Here is a 17,329-nt window from a genome sequence, read left to right on the forward strand (position 1 = left end):
AGTCCTCCGTGCTCGTGTGGCAGGGTAGCTGCTAGCAGTCTGCAGACTCTTTATGGCACCCGGCTCCCTACCATCACCCCCAGGCTGTGTGTGAATGCACGTGCTACTGTGCATGTCCAAGGCCAGAGGCCGGAGTGAAGGAGTCAGGTCTTTCCTTCTACCACACAGGTCCTGGGGATGGATGGCTCTCAAGCTGTCAGGCTTGGCAAGCTGTGCTGTGACCTCTGAGCCGTCTCTCTGACCCTAAACTTGTCTTTGAGACTTAAGCTATTGTGAGGAACTTTACATCATTCACTTAAGTCAGTCTTATTTTGAGTAGTTGCTTTTTTTTTTTTTTTTTTTACATTGTGTGTCCAAGCTATAATTTCCTACTGATTACCTTACAAGGGAACAGTTAGGTAGCTTCCTCATTTTTGATGTCAGAAACAGTAATGTATCTATTCCTGCTGAACAAATTTTCCCCAAGTGTCGAGCCTTCACAAATCAGGCAATTATGAATCTGTTGAAATAGCTGGGTCTCTCCTGAGTTTGAGGACAGGTACCACTAGGACTCCAGTGTCACCCTGGGGAGGCTGTGCTGAACTCACTGGTGTGGCTACTGGAAGGAAGCTCAGGAAATCCACTCCAAACTTGCAGATCGCTGCTCAAAGTTTTCACATATTCCAGGTAACGATGGGAAAGGGTTCCCAAGACAGCGCCCTCTACACGCTCCGGTCAGGACTGCCTCCGCACAGCGCCTGCTATTTTTTTCTCTGAATGAGTTTAAACCCAGCTCATACTCTAGGGAAGGGATTAGGGATCAAGGACCGGGAGGTGAGGGCCTTTAGGGCCCTGGTACAGAGTGCCTAACAGTCTTAAAACGGAATTAGGGGGTCACAGCTGATAAACTTTAACCTCCAGAGTGCTCTGACACCATCGGAACAGTTTGTCACTTCACACTCTGACCAGTCCAGAGTCCTTCTAAATAGAGGACATTATAAATCATTACAAATTCTGACAACCTCATAGGTAAACTTGTTGCATTTTCATTCTTAACAGTCTGAAAATTATATATTTATTCACAGCTTATGTTTACCTGAAGTGAGCATCTGACTGTTAGGACTGTAGGTGTGTACTACATGCCTGGCAACTTTCTTCTTTGAATTGCACATTCATGTTGCCTTTTAAAATCAAGTTTATTTGGTATCACGTTGTCTGGGGTGTAACAAAGTGATAGAAAAAAAACCTTTTGCTTGACACGTACAAGTGTCTGGGTTTTGTTCCTATAAACACAAAGGAAAAAGTTTCTTGGAGCCCCAGTACAGGGCAAGCTGTGGCAAAAGAAACATGAGCTCAAGTCCAGCCTGGGCTACAAAGCAAGGCTCAGGCTCAGCACAAATGTACTTGGCATTTGTATAACACCTCCACTTTAAACAAGGGAGAAGTCCCCAGATGAACTTGATAATTGCTCCTAGCATTCTGGCACGAAGATACACAGCTAACTAATGTCTAGCATCAGGCTGACAACTAAGACTGTATAAATTCTAAGAACATCATATTTATCCCACAACACCTCAAGTTCGAGAGGACAACAGAACTTGCAGTTTCTACTTGTTTTGTTATAATGCAATTTTATTTTATTTTAATTTAAAATATTGTATTTTTATATAGAGAGATATTTTGTCTGTGTGTATGTCTACACACCATGCGCATACCTGCCCTCAGAGGGCAGAAGAGGGTATTGATCCCCTGGAACTGGAATTCCAGCTGATTGAGAGCAGGGATGTGGATGTTAAGACTAGAACTTGGGTCCTCTGCAAGATCAGGCAGTGCTCTTAACTGCTGCAACCCAATAGAAACCCAATAGAAACGAGCAGAGAAGATCTGTGCATGTGCAGAGAGCACAGGGAGAAGCTCTGTGTCGTGGTCACTAGGAGAGCAAACTGCCAATCACAAGCCCGAGGGCTTCGCCATGAGTTCTCCAGAAATGGGGGTGCTGTTCAAAAGGCATGGTAGCTCTCACCTGCAATCCCCTCAGGAGCCTGAGGCAAGAGGATTACCTTGAGTTCCAGACCAACCTAGGCTACAGAGTGAGGAGACCTTGTCTCAGAAAAAAAACCAAAAGAAGAAAATAACCCAAAGGGGATCTGTAATAAAAGGGTATTTGGATGCCAGGAGAACTTTGAGGTGACTGGCATTAATTAGATAGTCTAGGAGATTAACAGAAATCCAGGCCATAGGATGTGTGAGAACCTTTACCTCTTATTTGGATTAGTTTGCAGTTGTTGGGAAAAAAAACAGCATGACCAGAGCAGTTTATCAAAGAAAGCTGTGCTGGGCATAATGGTGCACACCTTGAATCCCAGTACTCAGGAGGCAGAAGCAGGAAGATCTTTGTGAGTTCCAGGCTAGGGTTGTCAACACAATGAGTTGAGTTCCAGGACAGCCTGGACTCCATAAGTAGAAACCCTGTCTCAAATAAATACATAAACATAGTTTAATTGGGCTTACAGTTTCAGAGGATTAGAGTCCACTGTGGCAGCAGGAACTGCAGAGATCTCCCCTATCAGAACTGCACGTAAGAAGCAGAACTAACTGCATATGGCACCTGTCTTTTGAAACCTCATAGCCACCCCAGTGTCACACCTCCTCCTCCAAGGCCTCCTAATCCTTCCCAAACAGTTCCATCAACTGGGACCAAGTATTCAGACATCCAAGACCTATAGGGACCATGTCAGTTCCAACCGCCATGTGGGTGTCTGGCTTAGTTCACCTCAGCTGTACACGAGCAGCTCCGTCTTCTACTGTCTCCTTATGGCATGGAACCAGAGTGGAAGGTGCCATCCCGCCCTCTGCTCACACTGCAGCCTCCACATGCTTTCCCAAGGCAGCACCAACATCTCACATGCCCTGGATTTCTCTCAGTCGGCCTGCAAATGAAGGTACAATTTAAAGATACTCACAATAAGAAAGAAGGTGGACCTTCGAGGAAGCCTCTTAAATAATCAACAGGCCTGTTTATTATTTCCAGATTCAAGACTTGAGTACCAGTAAGGTCTTAGCTGTTTTTCAAATAACATTAGCACTTTCCATCACATTTTACAGAGTGCTGTCTGAGGCCATTGCTCTGCTAACATCAAACCAAGAGGAAGTCACCTTCTCTGTTACTCCAGGAAACTTTTGCCTCAAGAGTTCGAGTGGGGAATCGCTGGGTAAGGCTGATGTCTGCCTTGGGCTGGGCTGGGTTGGAATGTACTTCCTGCTTCTTCCTGGCGCCACATGGTGTGCTGTCACTGGTATAATGGCATCTGCCACCTGAGAAGCAGCTAGGTAGACAAAAGTGGATGTGTCTGGGAGGTTCAGACAACTCACAGTTAAAGTGTATGGCTTTGCGTTTCAGTTACTTTAAAATGAAGAGTGGTTATTGGAAATATAAGTATTTTCATGTTAGGACTGACTTCCTGTCATTCTCCCTCCTAACTAGCTCAGGTTGACTTAGAACTCACACTTCTGCCTTGGCCTCCCAAGTAGCTGGGATTGCAGACTCTCTCTAATATGCCCAGCTTGGATTAAGGTTTCAAGGTCTGTGTCTCACGGTTCACTGCCCTACGGGGCCAGCAATCTAACTGAGACTACATGTGACAAGGAAAGTGCCTTGGAGTTAGAGCTTTACAGTATCCCAAACAGCACGCACACAGGGCAACACGTGGATATTCCCTAAGTCTAAATCAGTCCCCCAAGACTGTGTAGAAGGGGATTTTGGTGATGAGCCCTGGAACGAGGACCCCTTGGGGCCCACCTTTCTCGGTGCAGTGCCTGCACCAGGGATCTTCCATTCCTTGTGACTTTGGGAGACATTTTGGAAGAAAAGGAGCCTCATCCTTATCTTGCTGTACTGAAGAACTGTTATGGGCCTCACGCCTATCCATGCCTCTGCACATGCACACTAGATGGGTGTTCTGCTGCTGAGCCCTGTGCTAAGTCAGAAGCTGTGGTGTGGAAGGTGAAAGGTCAGTAGGTGAAGAGCTTGCCCTGGGTCCAGTTACTGATGAGTTTCTGTAATATAGCTCAGGGATCACTTGACCTTCTAAAGCAGGCTGTGAGGTAGGTGTAGTTACTGACATGAATAATGGACGCACAGAGTGGCCTCCCTGGGTCACACTTCATCAGTAGTCACCGGGAGCCTAACATGTCGGTCCGTGAGCTTCAGCAGAAGGCTCCTGACCTGTGACTTTGTAATGGCTTCCCTTGCACGGCTTGGAAAAAGACCCACATGACTGGTGGAAGGATCTGCCTGAGTGGAGGTGGCTGCTGAGGAGCTCGTGAGCACTGCACTGCCAAGAGGAGCTTTCTACTGAAGCTACAGCACGGCTGACCCTTGTTACTGAGTTCCTCTGCTACAGCACTAGCTGTGGATGAGCCTTTTGAGAACCGTAAAGCACCTTCAATACTTGGGACTGCACGGGCGCTCCAGGAGCCTGGGTGAGGCGTGGCGGCACTGAGACCTGTTAGAGGGTCTCCCCTGTGTGGGTTAGCTTCTCTCCAGGCCCTGTGTCATGGGCATTTGTAACCCGTCCCGCGGGTCAGTTATTCCAGGGTTCCGAAGGGGTGCTACCTGCGGGTCAAAAAGGGGGGGAGAAGGAGGGAGGCCAAGCACCAAGAATGACGAGCCAATCTGAGTTGTGTCAAAGCCTCGTTTAATGTTCTGGGGTACACAGGTTTTAAGGCTTTCAGGAGAGGCGTACCCCAAGGCAAGGACAAAGGAAGGAAGGGCAATCCTAGCAGTTTAGCAGGAAGAGATAAGGGTCCTCCGGTGGAGACAACAGGTGTTTGCACAGGCTGGAGCCTGCCGCAGTTATCTCAGGACTTCCTTCCACCACAATTACCGGAGTCAGCAGGTGATGATGCAGGCAGGATCATTCTGCAGTATCTCGAGACAATGGCTAAACCAATGCCCGCGGAAGAGGCTCTAGTTGATTGTTCTTTTTTTTTTTTTTTTTTTTTTAAAGATTTATTTATTTATTATATGTGAGTACACTGTAGCTGTCTTTAGATCTCATTATGGATGGTTGTGAGCCACCATGTGGTTGCTGGGATTTGAACTCAGGACCTTTGGAAGAGCAGTCAGTGCTCTTAACCACTGAGCCATCTCTCCACCCCCTAGTTGATTGTTCTTATATTTTAGCAGCCACCACCTTAGGGCCATGAGTAAGCAATAGTCCGAATAGCTCAGGATGACTTCCCACAGGCATTTCCCACACAGTCTGTGTGCTTCTTTGTTTCGAGACAGGGCTTGGCTGGACTAGAACTTTCTGAGTAGACCAGGCTAGCCTTGAACTTACAGAGATCCACCAGCTTCTGCCTCCCAAGGGCCGGGGATTAAAGGCTGAGCTACCACACCCAGCCAACCAAAGCAGTTTTGTAATGAAAAGCTCAAAACACTAACATATATACAAATTACTATAGAAGAAATGTATTGTCAAGGCAATGTCATCAGGAACTAACAATAAATGTTAGAGAATTTGGGGGGAAGAGAGACCTCATTCAATGCTGGTGGGAGTGCACACCAGTGTGGCCGTCTAGGGACCAGTAGATGTTCCTCAAAAAATTAAAGATAAGTCAGACACCTTTAATCCCAGCACTTGGGAGGCAGAGACAGAGGCAGACAGATCTCCAAGTTTGAGGTCAGTCTGGACTACAGAGCAATTTCTTCTACACAAAGAAACCCTGTCTCAAAAAACAAAGAAACAAACAATCTAGAATTACCATGACCCAGCTATTTCACTCCTGGGCATATACCCAAAGGACTCCATGGCTCTACTATAGAGATATTTGCACTCAGTGTTTATTCACCAAAGCAAGAAAATGGAACAGACTTAGTTGTTCATCAATGTGTAAAGAATACATGTATAAAATGGAAAATTATTTAGCTCTAGAGAAAAATAAAATCACAAAATTTGAAGGAAAATTGATGGACTTGGACTGTACAATATTGAGAGGTCAGCCAATCACAAGGAAAAAGACACATGTTCTCCCTCATATGTAGAGTCTACAGTATAGCATATACATACACACACAAGTGTACATGTGGGTATGGTATAACATGTAGGAGGGGAACAAGAAAGGCGGGTGTTAGGTAATGAAGAAGGGTGGAATGTGGGACAGGACATATGTCATGAAAGAGGACAGAATGCTAAGTGCTGTGCTAATTTATCCTGTGTGGAGTTGTTGTTTTGTTTTTGCTTTTTGTGGTGGGGAAGTGCATGAAGTGTAGTTGATAGTGAGAGCATCAAGTCCGAGGGAGGCTCCGCTGTGTCAGCTTCCCGAAAGGAAGGCCGTGCTCCCTGGAGGAGCTCACTGCTGTGTCAGCTTCCCGAAAGGAAGGCCGTGCTCCCTGGAGGAGCTCGCTGTGGTGGGTGGACTTGGAATGGGGCCAGCGTCTCCATACTCTTGAGTATGTTATACTGTAACCCACACATAACAGACCGCTTCAAGTAGTCACTTACTATACTTGTGGGTAGGATGCACCATTATAATTAGACTATTCCAGTTTTCCCCGCCCCAGCCCTAGGGGACCACTCAGCTACTCTGTCTCTGTGTGCGTCCCAGACTGGACACTTGGTAGACAGACGCGGAACCTGTGTCCTTTGTGTCTGCGCTCTTGCATGCAGCAGGTTTTCTGTGTTGTTGCCTTTCCCTGGATCTCCTTTCTCTTCATTACTGATATTCCTTTGCATGGATTGCTACGTTTTCTTTCTTTCTTTTTTTTCTTGGTTTTTCGAGACAGGGTTTCTCTGTGCAGCCCTGGCTGTCCTGGAACTCACTCTGTAGACCAGGCCGGCTTCGAACTCAGAAATCCGCCTGCCTCTGCCTCCCAAGTGCTGGGATTACAGGCGGGCTCCACTACTGCCTGGCAGTAGGCATTTTCTTCTCTTCTCTTACTTACTCTGAGGAATCTGTCTATGTAACCTGGCTCGCCTTGAACTACTGATCGTCCCAAGGGCTAGGGTAATATGGCTGGTCACCAAGGCCTCACTTCTGCAGCCTTCCTCCTCCCCACCTTCCCCCCTCCCCCAGTGCTGGTTTTTGAACGCAGGCCTCAACCACAATAGGCAAGCACTCTGCTGCAGGGTCTCGGTCCCCGCCAGACCCTTCTCTTTTTCGGGATCAGCTCTGCCTAGTTTAGAACTCACCAAGCAGCCTTGAACTAGTGGCTGTCCTCTGCCTCAGCTTTCTAAATGCTGGGTTGTAAGTATGAGTTGTCAACCATGCCTGGCTTCCAGATGTCTTTTTAGTTTTTATTTTGAGACAGAGGCTGAGATGTGCAAGCTGGCCTAGAACGAACTTTGTTACCTTTTAAGTCATGTTTGTATAATTTAGTCTGATATATCTCTTTTATATGTTAATTAGTTAGTTAATGGTTTTCCTTTTCTATTTATTTATTTATTTATTTATTTATTTATTTATTTATTTATTTGGCTTTTTTGAGACAGGGTTTCTCTGTGTAGCCCTGGCTGTCCTGGAACTCACTCTGTAGACCAGGCTGGCCTCAAACTCAGAAATCTGCCTGCCTCTGCCTCCCAAATTCTGGGATTAAAGGAAGGCGTGCGCCACCACCGGCTGGCAGTTAATGGTTTTCCTAGACAGGGTTTCTTTTTGTAACAATCCTGGGTATCCTGGAACTCACTCTGTAGACCAGGCTGGCCTTGAATGCACAGAGATCCACCTGCCTCTCCCTTTTGAGTACTGGATTAAAGTCGTGTATGCCACCATGCCCAGCTTAATTTATTTTTTAAAATTTTTTGAGAAGTTTTAAATTGTTAGTATTTTGAAACAGCATAGGGTATATGGTTCACTAATAAAGTATAACTTAATTTTATATGTAAGCTATATAGTAGTCCCTTTTAGTGATGACCCAGGCCTATAATTTCAGTAATTGGGAGGTAGAGACAGGAGGATTAGGAATTCAAGGCCATCTTTGGCCACAGCAATTTTGAGGTCAATCTGGGCTACATGAGACTTTGTCTCACTAAAACTTTAGATAGATAGATAGATAGATAGACAGACACAAATAAATGAAGTAAAAAGACGGTATTCTGGTTATTGCTGACAGCAAGCCATTCTAAAATATCATAGCTAGGACAGTCCTTTGTACCCCTCAGGATTCTGCAGGCTGATGTAACTCAGGGTGGTTGCCACTTGGGGCCTCACTAGCTGTAGTTAGGCAGTGATGAGCTAGAAGCACCCAAAGGCCTGCAGGCAGTCCCCAGGCAAGCTGGCCTCTGCTGAGACTAGTTTGGCAAGATTAGAGCAGTCACTGGGCTCCTTAGCTTCAGGGGTGGAGTGTCCCTTAAACCCCACCTTCTGGGCAGAACAATGACTCCCCTCTATGATTAACTCATTGTTAGCACATGCTGCCTTTTAATCATTTTCCTACATCAAACAGATTTAACCAGCTCTGTGTACAGTGAGATGTCATTTGGACCGGAAGAGTTTGACTTCTTTCAGGTTGGATTTGATACCGAGATAACATTTTGCTTTAAAGAACTGAAGGTAAGCAAATGCCAATGTCAGCGTTGAGGGTGACTTTTCTTAAGGACCTTGGGGCTGATTCTAACCTTCCACTCCTCTCCCTGCAGGGCATCCTCACCTTCTCTGAAGTCACCCAAGTGCCCCTCTCCATCTACTTTGACTTTCCTGGAAAGTAGGTCCTCTGGAACCCAGCTGGGCTTGCCTCTTCCCTTTGTTAGTGTAACAAAAGCCTCTGGAGCATGGTGGCACTGTTACACCCCAGGGCCTTTCATTGTTATCAGCATGTCTCCAGGAAAGTTCGGAAGATGCCACTGCATGGTGCTCTAGAATCATCCTTTGGCCAAAGGCTGGAGGGAGCACATCTGTGTTCACACACACGGGAGGTTGAGGCAGCGGGAACAGGAGTTTAATGCTAGCTTTGGCCACACAGTGTGTCTGAGGCGAGCAAGTACTACTAGACCTTGCCTCAGAAAAGCAAAAATAAGTAATTTGGCCTGGGCAGTGGTGCTGCACACCTTTAATCTCAGCACTTAGGAGACAGAGGCAGGCAGTTTTTTGGGTTCTAGGCCAACCTAGTCTATAGGGTGAGTTCCAGGACTGCCAGAATTGCACAGAGAAAACTTGTTTTGAAAAGAAAAAAAATAGGAATAGTGATAAATAATTTGGTACTTTGACTAAAAAAGATAATTCTTCTGCAATGTGAAACATTTGACTGGCTCCTGACAAAGTTGTCTAATTATGCATGCCTTAAGCCTGGAAACTCTGTGTGTGAGCCTTTGATGTAGTTTAGAGCTAACGTGGAGTCAGATTGCCTTCCTGTGGCTGGAAGGGCTTCCCAGCCCTCAGGACTGCCAGCCTGTGGGAAAGCCTGCCGAGGGGCACAAGGGGCGCGAGGGGCGCGAGGGGCGCCTGTCTGCTCTTGCCGCTTCTCTGTTGCTGAGTTGGGGTGCTTGCTCAGTGTCCCTTCCACCTGACAGAAAGGGACATGGTTTGTGCTGATTGTCCTTCCAGACCGGTTGTCCTGAGTGTTGACGACATGCTCTTGGAGGCGAGCTTTATCTTGGCCACGTTAGTGGATTATCCAAGTAGGACATCTTCACCACAGTCACTGCGCCTTTCCCAGGCGCGGAGGTGAGGCTGGAGGCTTTTTATTCTTCTTCCATAATGTTAGGGGAGGGCAGTGCTGCCATCCACCCACCTGTGAGGCCACAGGCCAGCCCCGGGGCTACTCCTTGCCTTCCCCTTGTTTGACAGAAGGCACCTTGCTCTTCACAGTTGCACACAGCAAGCTAGCTAGTCTGTGAACTGGGAATTCTCCTGTCTCTGTCATAAGAACATTGAGATCACGGATGCACATTACTGAATCCAGCTTTAAATAGATAGATGCAAGCTCTGGTCCTCACAAGTGTATAGTGAGTGCTTTCCCTCTGGTGTTGAAACAATTGAATACGATACTAGATCAGTGTTACCACAACCGGCTCACGGTCTTCTTCATGCTGTATCCTGTTCTCTCCATGACATACACATTGCAGGAATGTTCCAGTGTCATCATTTATGATTTGAAAACATGCATTCTCCTGACCTCGTAAAGCTTTATCCATAGGCCAGCATGTGGGCCAGTGGGACAGACACTGGGGGCAGTAAGCCTGATGACCTGAGTTGATCCCTGGGACTCAAACACGATGGAAGGAAAAAACCAACTCTTGAAAGCTGTCCTCTGCTGTCTGAGCATGTGTGTGTGTGTGCATGCCTGCCATGGCACACGTGCAGTCAGGATCCCAGGGATCACACTCAGGTCAGGGTCGGCAGCAAGTGCCTCCTCCCGCTGAGCCATCTTGCAGGCCCACAGCTGAACTTGCTTCATGTGATCCCATCTCAGTTATTTTTCTATTACTATGTTAAAACAACATGGCCAAGGCAACTTATAAAAGAAAGGATTTAACTGGACTTATGGTTCCAAACGGTCAGAGTCCACAACAGTGGAGCAAAGGCATGTGACAGGGACACACATGTTCACATGCTGACCCACAGACTGGGACCAGAGAGTGCACAGGGACGGTGGGAAGTTTCTGAAGCCTCCAATCCCATAGCAGTGATACACCACCCCCACAGGCCACACCTTCTGATCCTTTCCAAACAGTTCTACCAGCTGGGGACCAAACACTCAAACAGATGAGCCTGTGGGGGCTGTTGTCATGGGTCCTATGAGCATAATCCTTGGGGTGTTGGGGTGCTGAACTCAAGCCTGTCCCGGGCATTTCTAGATGACTGGGTGCCTCTCTCAACAAGTGCTTCTGTTCTGTTCGTAGATGTCATAACCCACAGCTCCCATTGTCATTTCACTCTGCTTTCTTGATTTCCCTGTAAACAACTCCATCCCATCCCTCTGAATGCCCAGGTCAGACCCCACACAGGCCCATGCCCAGGAGGGTAAAAGCCAAGTCAGCCAGAACCCGGAGAGCATCTCTCGAACAGCGCCCAAAAGGCTGTTTCCCAAGGGTCCTCCTGACAGCAGCTCTGCAGCAGAGACCAAGAGAGCCAGCACCAGCCAGGATGGCATCTGCGAAGTGCCTGAAAGTGTTGTCAGTGGCATGGAGGAAGGGCCAAGCCCTTCCCACCTCAGAAAGGTAGGAGAGCTGCACTGAGGTTGGCCAAGGCAGTCAAGTTCTCCAGCACCCACCTTGCTGTAGGCCTGGCCTGGCCTCCGTTTCACGGTGGCTATTTCTCCCAGGGATATTTACATTCTTTAAGCTAATTCATCCCCTCTCTCCTCTTCCTCCTCCACCCTCCTCTCTGCTCCCTCCTGCTAGAATTTCTTCCGCCCTCTGCTTTCCTTGTGTATATATGTGTGTGTGTCACATGTTTTGTTATGTGTCATCGTGTGGTCCACAAGTGAGTGAACCGTGCCGTGCTTATGTTACTGTGATGACCTCCATGCACATTCATTGTCTAGCAAATGACTTCAGTTCATTTTCTTTATGACTAAATACTTTTTTTTTTTTTGAATTTTGGTTTTTTCGAGACAGGGTTTCTCTGTGTAGCCCTGGCTGTCCTGGAGCTCACTCTGTAGACCAGGCTGGCCTCGAACTCAGAAATTTGCCTGCCTCTGCCTCCCAGAGTGCTGAGATTACTGGCATGCACCACCACCATCTGGCTAGAATTCCTTTTTTAAAAAATAATTTGTTCTTATTTTGTAAGCATTGGTATTTTGCCTGCATGTATGTCTGTGTGAGAGTGTCAGACCTTGGAGTTACAGTCATGAGCATGTGGTTTCTGGGAATTGAACCCAGATCCTCTGGAAGGGCATTCGGTGCTCTTAATCGCTAAGCCATCTCCCCAATAAAATCCCATTGCATAGATATACCATGTTTATTTATCCACTTATCTGCTGATGGACAGATAATGTGGCTACTGTAATATAATGCAATAAAAGTGGATGTGCAGGTATCTCTTGGGTCTGTTAAAAGTCCTAGAGTTGTACAGTCACAAGAATCCAGAAGCGATACAGCTCGGGCATTTATATGGTGAGACGTGTCTAGGCTTTGGTTTGTTCTGGAGAGGCTCAGGTCACCAGGTCACAGGTGTGCCGCTCCAGCTGGCTTTTCTTTGTTGTGCATCAGACAGCATCTCGTGTGGTCCCCGCTGGCCTTGAAGTCCTGAGCCTCCTACGTTCTAATTACAAGTGTGCCAACACATTTAGCATATATTTATATTTCTGAGGAATCTCTGTGCTGATCGCCATGGGGTCTAGATTAATTTACATTCCTACCAGCAGTGTACAGTTGTCCTGCTTCTCACCATCCTTGCGGGCATTTGTTGTGAGTTTTTGTTTTAGATGGTGTATGTGTGTGTGTGCGCTGCGTGTGCGCATGCACACATAGTATGCCTGAGTATATTACATATATGCACTAAATGTGTTGTGTGCGATGTCCATGGAGGCCTGGGTCAGGCCTGACAGTTCTGGGAACTGAATCTGTGTCCTCTGCAAGAGTGGCAGTGCTCTTAGCCACTGAGGCCTCTCTCCGGCCCCTGGAATTTCTTCTGTCTCTGTTTTCATGTTTGTCTGTGTGTGCACACATACATGCGTGCACATGTAGAGGTCTAAGGACAATTTGCAGGAGTCAGGGCATTGATTCCAGTTTATCAGACTTGGCAGACAGCACCATTACATGACGAGCCATCTTGACAGCCCCCTTGTTTGCTTTTTGGATATTTTTTGAGTCTATACATTATAGATACTGCTCCTGTCTGATGTGAATCTCTAGGCTACCCCAATCTGTAGGCTGGCTGTTCATTGAGTCTTGCTCACTTTGCTGTGTAGGGTTAGTCACACAATGCCAGCAGTCAGCTCTTACCTAAACTGCTGGAGTCCTTTCTACAAAGCCCTTGGCTGTTCCTGTAATTGAAGTGTTTATCTGTACTCTCTTCTAATTTCAGTTTCTGTTTAATGAAAGTCTTAAAATTTGTGCGTGGGCACATGTGCACACGTGCCGCAGCACAGAGAGCTGCTGTCTGGGACGAAGCTGTGGAATCAGCTCTCTCCTCCCACTCTGTGAGTCCCAAAGGCATTGTATGTGTTGTGTGGTATGCACACACGCGCTTGTGCCTACACATGTGGGCACATGGAGGCTCAAGGTCAATTCTGTGGCTTTTTTCTTTATTGAAGCGGTATTTGTGGGGGCTGAAGAGACGGCTAAGTGGCTGGACACACCTGATGCTCTTGCAAAGAACCCGAGTTTGCTTCCAAGCACTCCATTGGCAGCTCACAACTGCCTGAAACTCCAACTCCAGGGATCCTGCACTGTCTCCATGCCCCTGCAGGCACCTGCGTGAATGAGAACGCATGTCTGCACATGTGCACATACGTATCCACACAAGTCTTTGAGAAGGAAGAACCAGCAGCTTTAGAGTTGCGATCCAGGCTGCGATCCAGGCTTTGCCTCTGAGCCAGTTCACTGGCTCTCTGTCCTGGCTGGTTTTGTGTCAATTTGACACAGGCTGGAGTTATCACAGAGAAAGGAGCTTCAGTCGGGAAAGCGCCTCCATGAGATCTGGCTGTGGGGCATTTTCTCAATTAGTGATCAAGTGGGGGAGGGTCCATTGTGGGTGGAGCCATCCCTGGGCTGGTGGTCCTGGGTTCTATAAGAGAGCAGGCTGAGCAAGCCAGGGGAAGCAAGCCAGTAAGAAACATCCCTCCATGGCCTCTGCATCAGCGCCTGCTCCCTGACCTGCTTGAGTTCCAGTCCTGACTTCCTTTTGTGATGAACAGCAGTGTGGAAGTGTAAGCTCAATAAACCCTTTCCTCTCCAACTTGCTTCTTGGTCATGATGTTTGTGCAGGAATAGAAACCCTGACTAAGACACCCTCCATCTTTAGTTTTTGAGACCAGGTCTCAGTGAACCTGGAGTTCATTCCTTCAGTTAGGTTGGCTGACCGATGTGCTCCAGGATTGGCCTGCTTCCACACAGCCTTGGGGTAACAGACAGTACCCAGATTCTTACCCCAGTGCAGGGATCCAATCTCAGGTTCTCCTGCCTGCGCGCCAAGCACTTTCTCCGTTTGTTGTTTTTTGTTATCAAACGAGCAGCTGCAGGTTTTCTTACACAAACCCTGTGTTCCAGGCGCACTGCACTCACCACGTGCTGGAAAACCCTGTGTACCACACAGCAGCTGTGCTGGCTTCCCTGCAAGTTAACCACTCTGACTATTTGTAGTCCCACAGTTTCTGCAATTACAAACTGTCACAAGCACTTGGGAGGCAGAGGCGGGAGCATCTCTGAGTTCAAGGCCAGTCTGGTCCACAGAGTGAGTTCCAGGCCAACAGAAGTGCTTTGTAAAATCTTGTCTTAAAACTATTAAAAGCTCTAAGTACAAAATGGGTCACACGTGCATCTCCTATAATTAGAAGTGTACCCTCAAGGTAAATTGCTCCTGAAAGTGTGATAACTGAGCCAAGTGTGTGCAGATACTGCGTGAGGCCTGCCAGTGTGCCTGCTGCAGCAGTGAAGGGAGTGACCGTTTCCCCGAGTCTGCAAACAGCTCGGAATGACAAACTGGCAAAAAACATTTCCAAATTTATAGTTCAGAAATTTTTTTTTCTTTTAAAATATTTTTATGTGTATGTGTTTGCCTGCATTTATGTATGTGTGTCACGTGTGTACCTTGTGCACACAAAGGTCAAGAGTTAGATGTCTCTGGAGTTAGGGATGATTGTAAGCCCCTATGTGGTTGCTGGGAATCCAACCTGGGTCCTCTGCGAGAGCAGCCCTTGCTCCTAACCACAGAGTCTTCTCTCTAGTTCTAATCATTTACTTTTGAGACAGGGTCTTTCTACATAGCCCTAGCTGTCCAGGAACTCTCTATGTAGTCCAGGCTGGCCTCAAACTCACAGATCCACCTGCTTCTTAGTTTGGGGATTAAAAACATTTTGTTTTTATGTGTGTATGTCTGCCATGTGTGTAGTGCCTAGAAATCAGGAGGCAGATCCCTGGGACTGGAGTTCCAGGCCGTCGTGAGCATCCATCTTGGGTGATGGGAACTGACCTCAGCTGGCAAGAGCAGAGCTGTAATTGCTGAGGCCTCCACTCTTCCTCCACAGGGCTTTAATTTGCATTTCTCTGATTGTGAGTGAAGTGGGAGAGCTTCTGGGAAGCAGACTCACTCGGGTCTTAGAAGGAAGTAGCAGCACACTGGCCAATTGCAGCCACAGCCCTGGCCTCTGTGCACAGGCTCGCTGCATACAAAGGCTTCTCAGCCGCTACCTGTGATGTTTGATGTACCCAGCTACATAGCTTATATTGGATTTCTTTTGTTGTTGTTGGTTTCTTAGCCACAAAAAGCCTTTTTCCTTTACACAGTAAAAATTTAAAAATTCCAGATGATTTTTGAGCTAATTAGAAAACTTTTCCTATGCCGGTTAAGAAATTCACCCCTTTCCTCTTATGTTCACTCGCTGTGCATCTGGAGTCTCTCTTCATGCATGCTGTAAATTATGGGTCTAAGTTTGTCTCTGCAGCTACCCCAGAAGCCTTTAAAATTATAGTGTGCCTTTGCCCCGGGCTCTGGTGTCTCCTTTGCCATGTTATAAACTTGGTATACTTGTGCCAGTCTCTGGACCTGCTGTGGTTAACCCTGTAGTGTCTTCCGTATTCTCTGCCACTATATCAGTTGCTTTTAGTTCGGTAGAATAGTTGCTTTTTGCAGACTTATCTTTTTACATGTGAATATTTGCTTGTAACTACACTTTAGTAACTCACTGATCTTCCTATGAAGTGTCTGTTAGTATCTAAATTATTTTACACTTCCTTTAACTTGCACAAAGCACTATGATGCTGTCCTGCTCCCTCCTGTAGCCCGAGTGATGATTCTCTCTTTAAGCCCACTTGTGTCTTTCAGGACTGTGTTAGAATTCAGACTTTAAAAGATTGTTTTCTTTAATCCCAGCACTTGGGAGGCAGAGGCAGGTGGATTTCTGAGTTCGAGAACAGCTTGGTCTACAGAGTGTGTTCCAGGACAACCAGGGCTACACAAACTATATATATATATATAGTTTTTAAGGGCTAGAGAGATGGCTCAGCAGTTAAGAACACTGACTACTCTTCCAGAGGACCTGAGTTCAAATCCCAGGAACCACATGGTAGCTCACAACCATCTATAATGGGATCCGATGCCCTCTTCTGTGTGTCTGAAGACAGCTTCGGTGTACTCATACACATAAAATAAACCTTTAAAAAATGTTTTTAAGACAGGGTCATGTTGCCCAGGTTTATGTCAAATTCCCTTTGCAGTTGAAGATGGACCCCTAGCCTCTATCTCCCAAGGGCTGGAATGTACTACCACACCCCTTTCCCTGTGGGAGGTGGTGCTGTGAGAACAGGGTCTATGTAGCCCAGATGGAAACTCCTAGTCCTCATGCCCCAGCCTTCTGAGTGCTAGGATTAAAGTGGGCACCACCACACCTAGCCTTCCTAGGGGGTTGAGTATCTACTGTTAAGTGTATTCCTGGCCAGGGATGGGGCACGGGCTAGGAGTGCCAGCACGTGTCAGGGTCAGGCCAGGGTGAGTTCCAGGCCACCCAGTCAGCTTTAGAGATTCTGTCTCTTAGTAAAAAGTGAAGGAGGTAGGGATCTGGAGCTCTATTTTAGTTGGTAGAAGGCTTGCCTAGGATGCCCAGGGTTCTGGGTTGAGTCCCCAGCATCCCAGCCAGGTGTGGTGGTGCACATAGTGAGTCTGAGGCTACATGTCTGTTGCCTGCTGTAGATATTTTTCTCTATCATTTGTGTGTACAGTTATTCTGTGTATTGATTTTATGTCCGTTTGCTGAATTATCCTTTCTTTTTCTTTTTTTCTCTCTCTCTCTCTTTCCTTCCTTTCTTTTTCAGACAGGGTTTCTCTTTGTAGCCCTGGTTGTCCTGGACTTATTTGCTCTGTAGACCAAGCTGGCCTGAAACTCAGAGATCTCCCTGCCTCTGTCTCCAGAATGCTGGGATGAAGGTGTGTGCCATCACTGGCCGGCTGCTGAATTGTCTTCTTGATCTTGTTAGGTTCTCCCAGCACAGTCATCCCCATGTAGGCATGGCCTTGTTTCCTTCTCAGTGCCAGGAGTTAAGTTCTCACTTCCACTGATCCTAAGTTACAGCCAGAGTCCGGCATCCTGCTTCATTCCTGTCTTAGCAGGAGGGTGTGGTGACATGCTACTTTCTTAGTGTGTGTGCCTATTTGAGTACTGCACCCATAGAGGCCAGAGGCACTGGATACCAGTAGCCAGAGTTACATTGGCAGTTGTGAGCCCGCCCAGGTTCTAGGAACTGAATTCAGG

At 47.1% G+C, this 17,329-nt stretch overlaps 1 protein-coding gene across 1 annotated transcript in view; it reads left to right on the plus strand.

The window, feature by feature from the left end:
* The window catches only part of Rad9b (RAD9 checkpoint clamp component B), a 30,606-nt gene that overhangs the window by 11,205 nt on the left and 2,072 nt on the right, over window positions 1–17,329 (plus strand). Inside the window, exons 6-10 of the mRNA XM_052168313.1 lie at window positions 3,085–3,191; window positions 8,426–8,532; window positions 8,619–8,683; window positions 9,523–9,642; window positions 10,910–11,138. Of these exons, the coding sequence (XP_052024273.1) occupies window positions 3,085–3,191; window positions 8,426–8,532; window positions 8,619–8,683; window positions 9,523–9,642; window positions 10,910–11,138 (628 nt within the window). The remainder of the gene's footprint in view (window positions 1–3,084; window positions 3,192–8,425; window positions 8,533–8,618; window positions 8,684–9,522; window positions 9,643–10,909; window positions 11,139–17,329) is intronic.

Source organism: Apodemus sylvaticus, chromosome 22 (assembly GCF_947179515.1).
Source record: "Apodemus sylvaticus chromosome 22, mApoSyl1.1, whole genome shotgun sequence".
Taxonomy (NCBI): Eukaryota; Metazoa; Chordata; class Mammalia; order Rodentia; family Muridae; genus Apodemus; species Apodemus sylvaticus.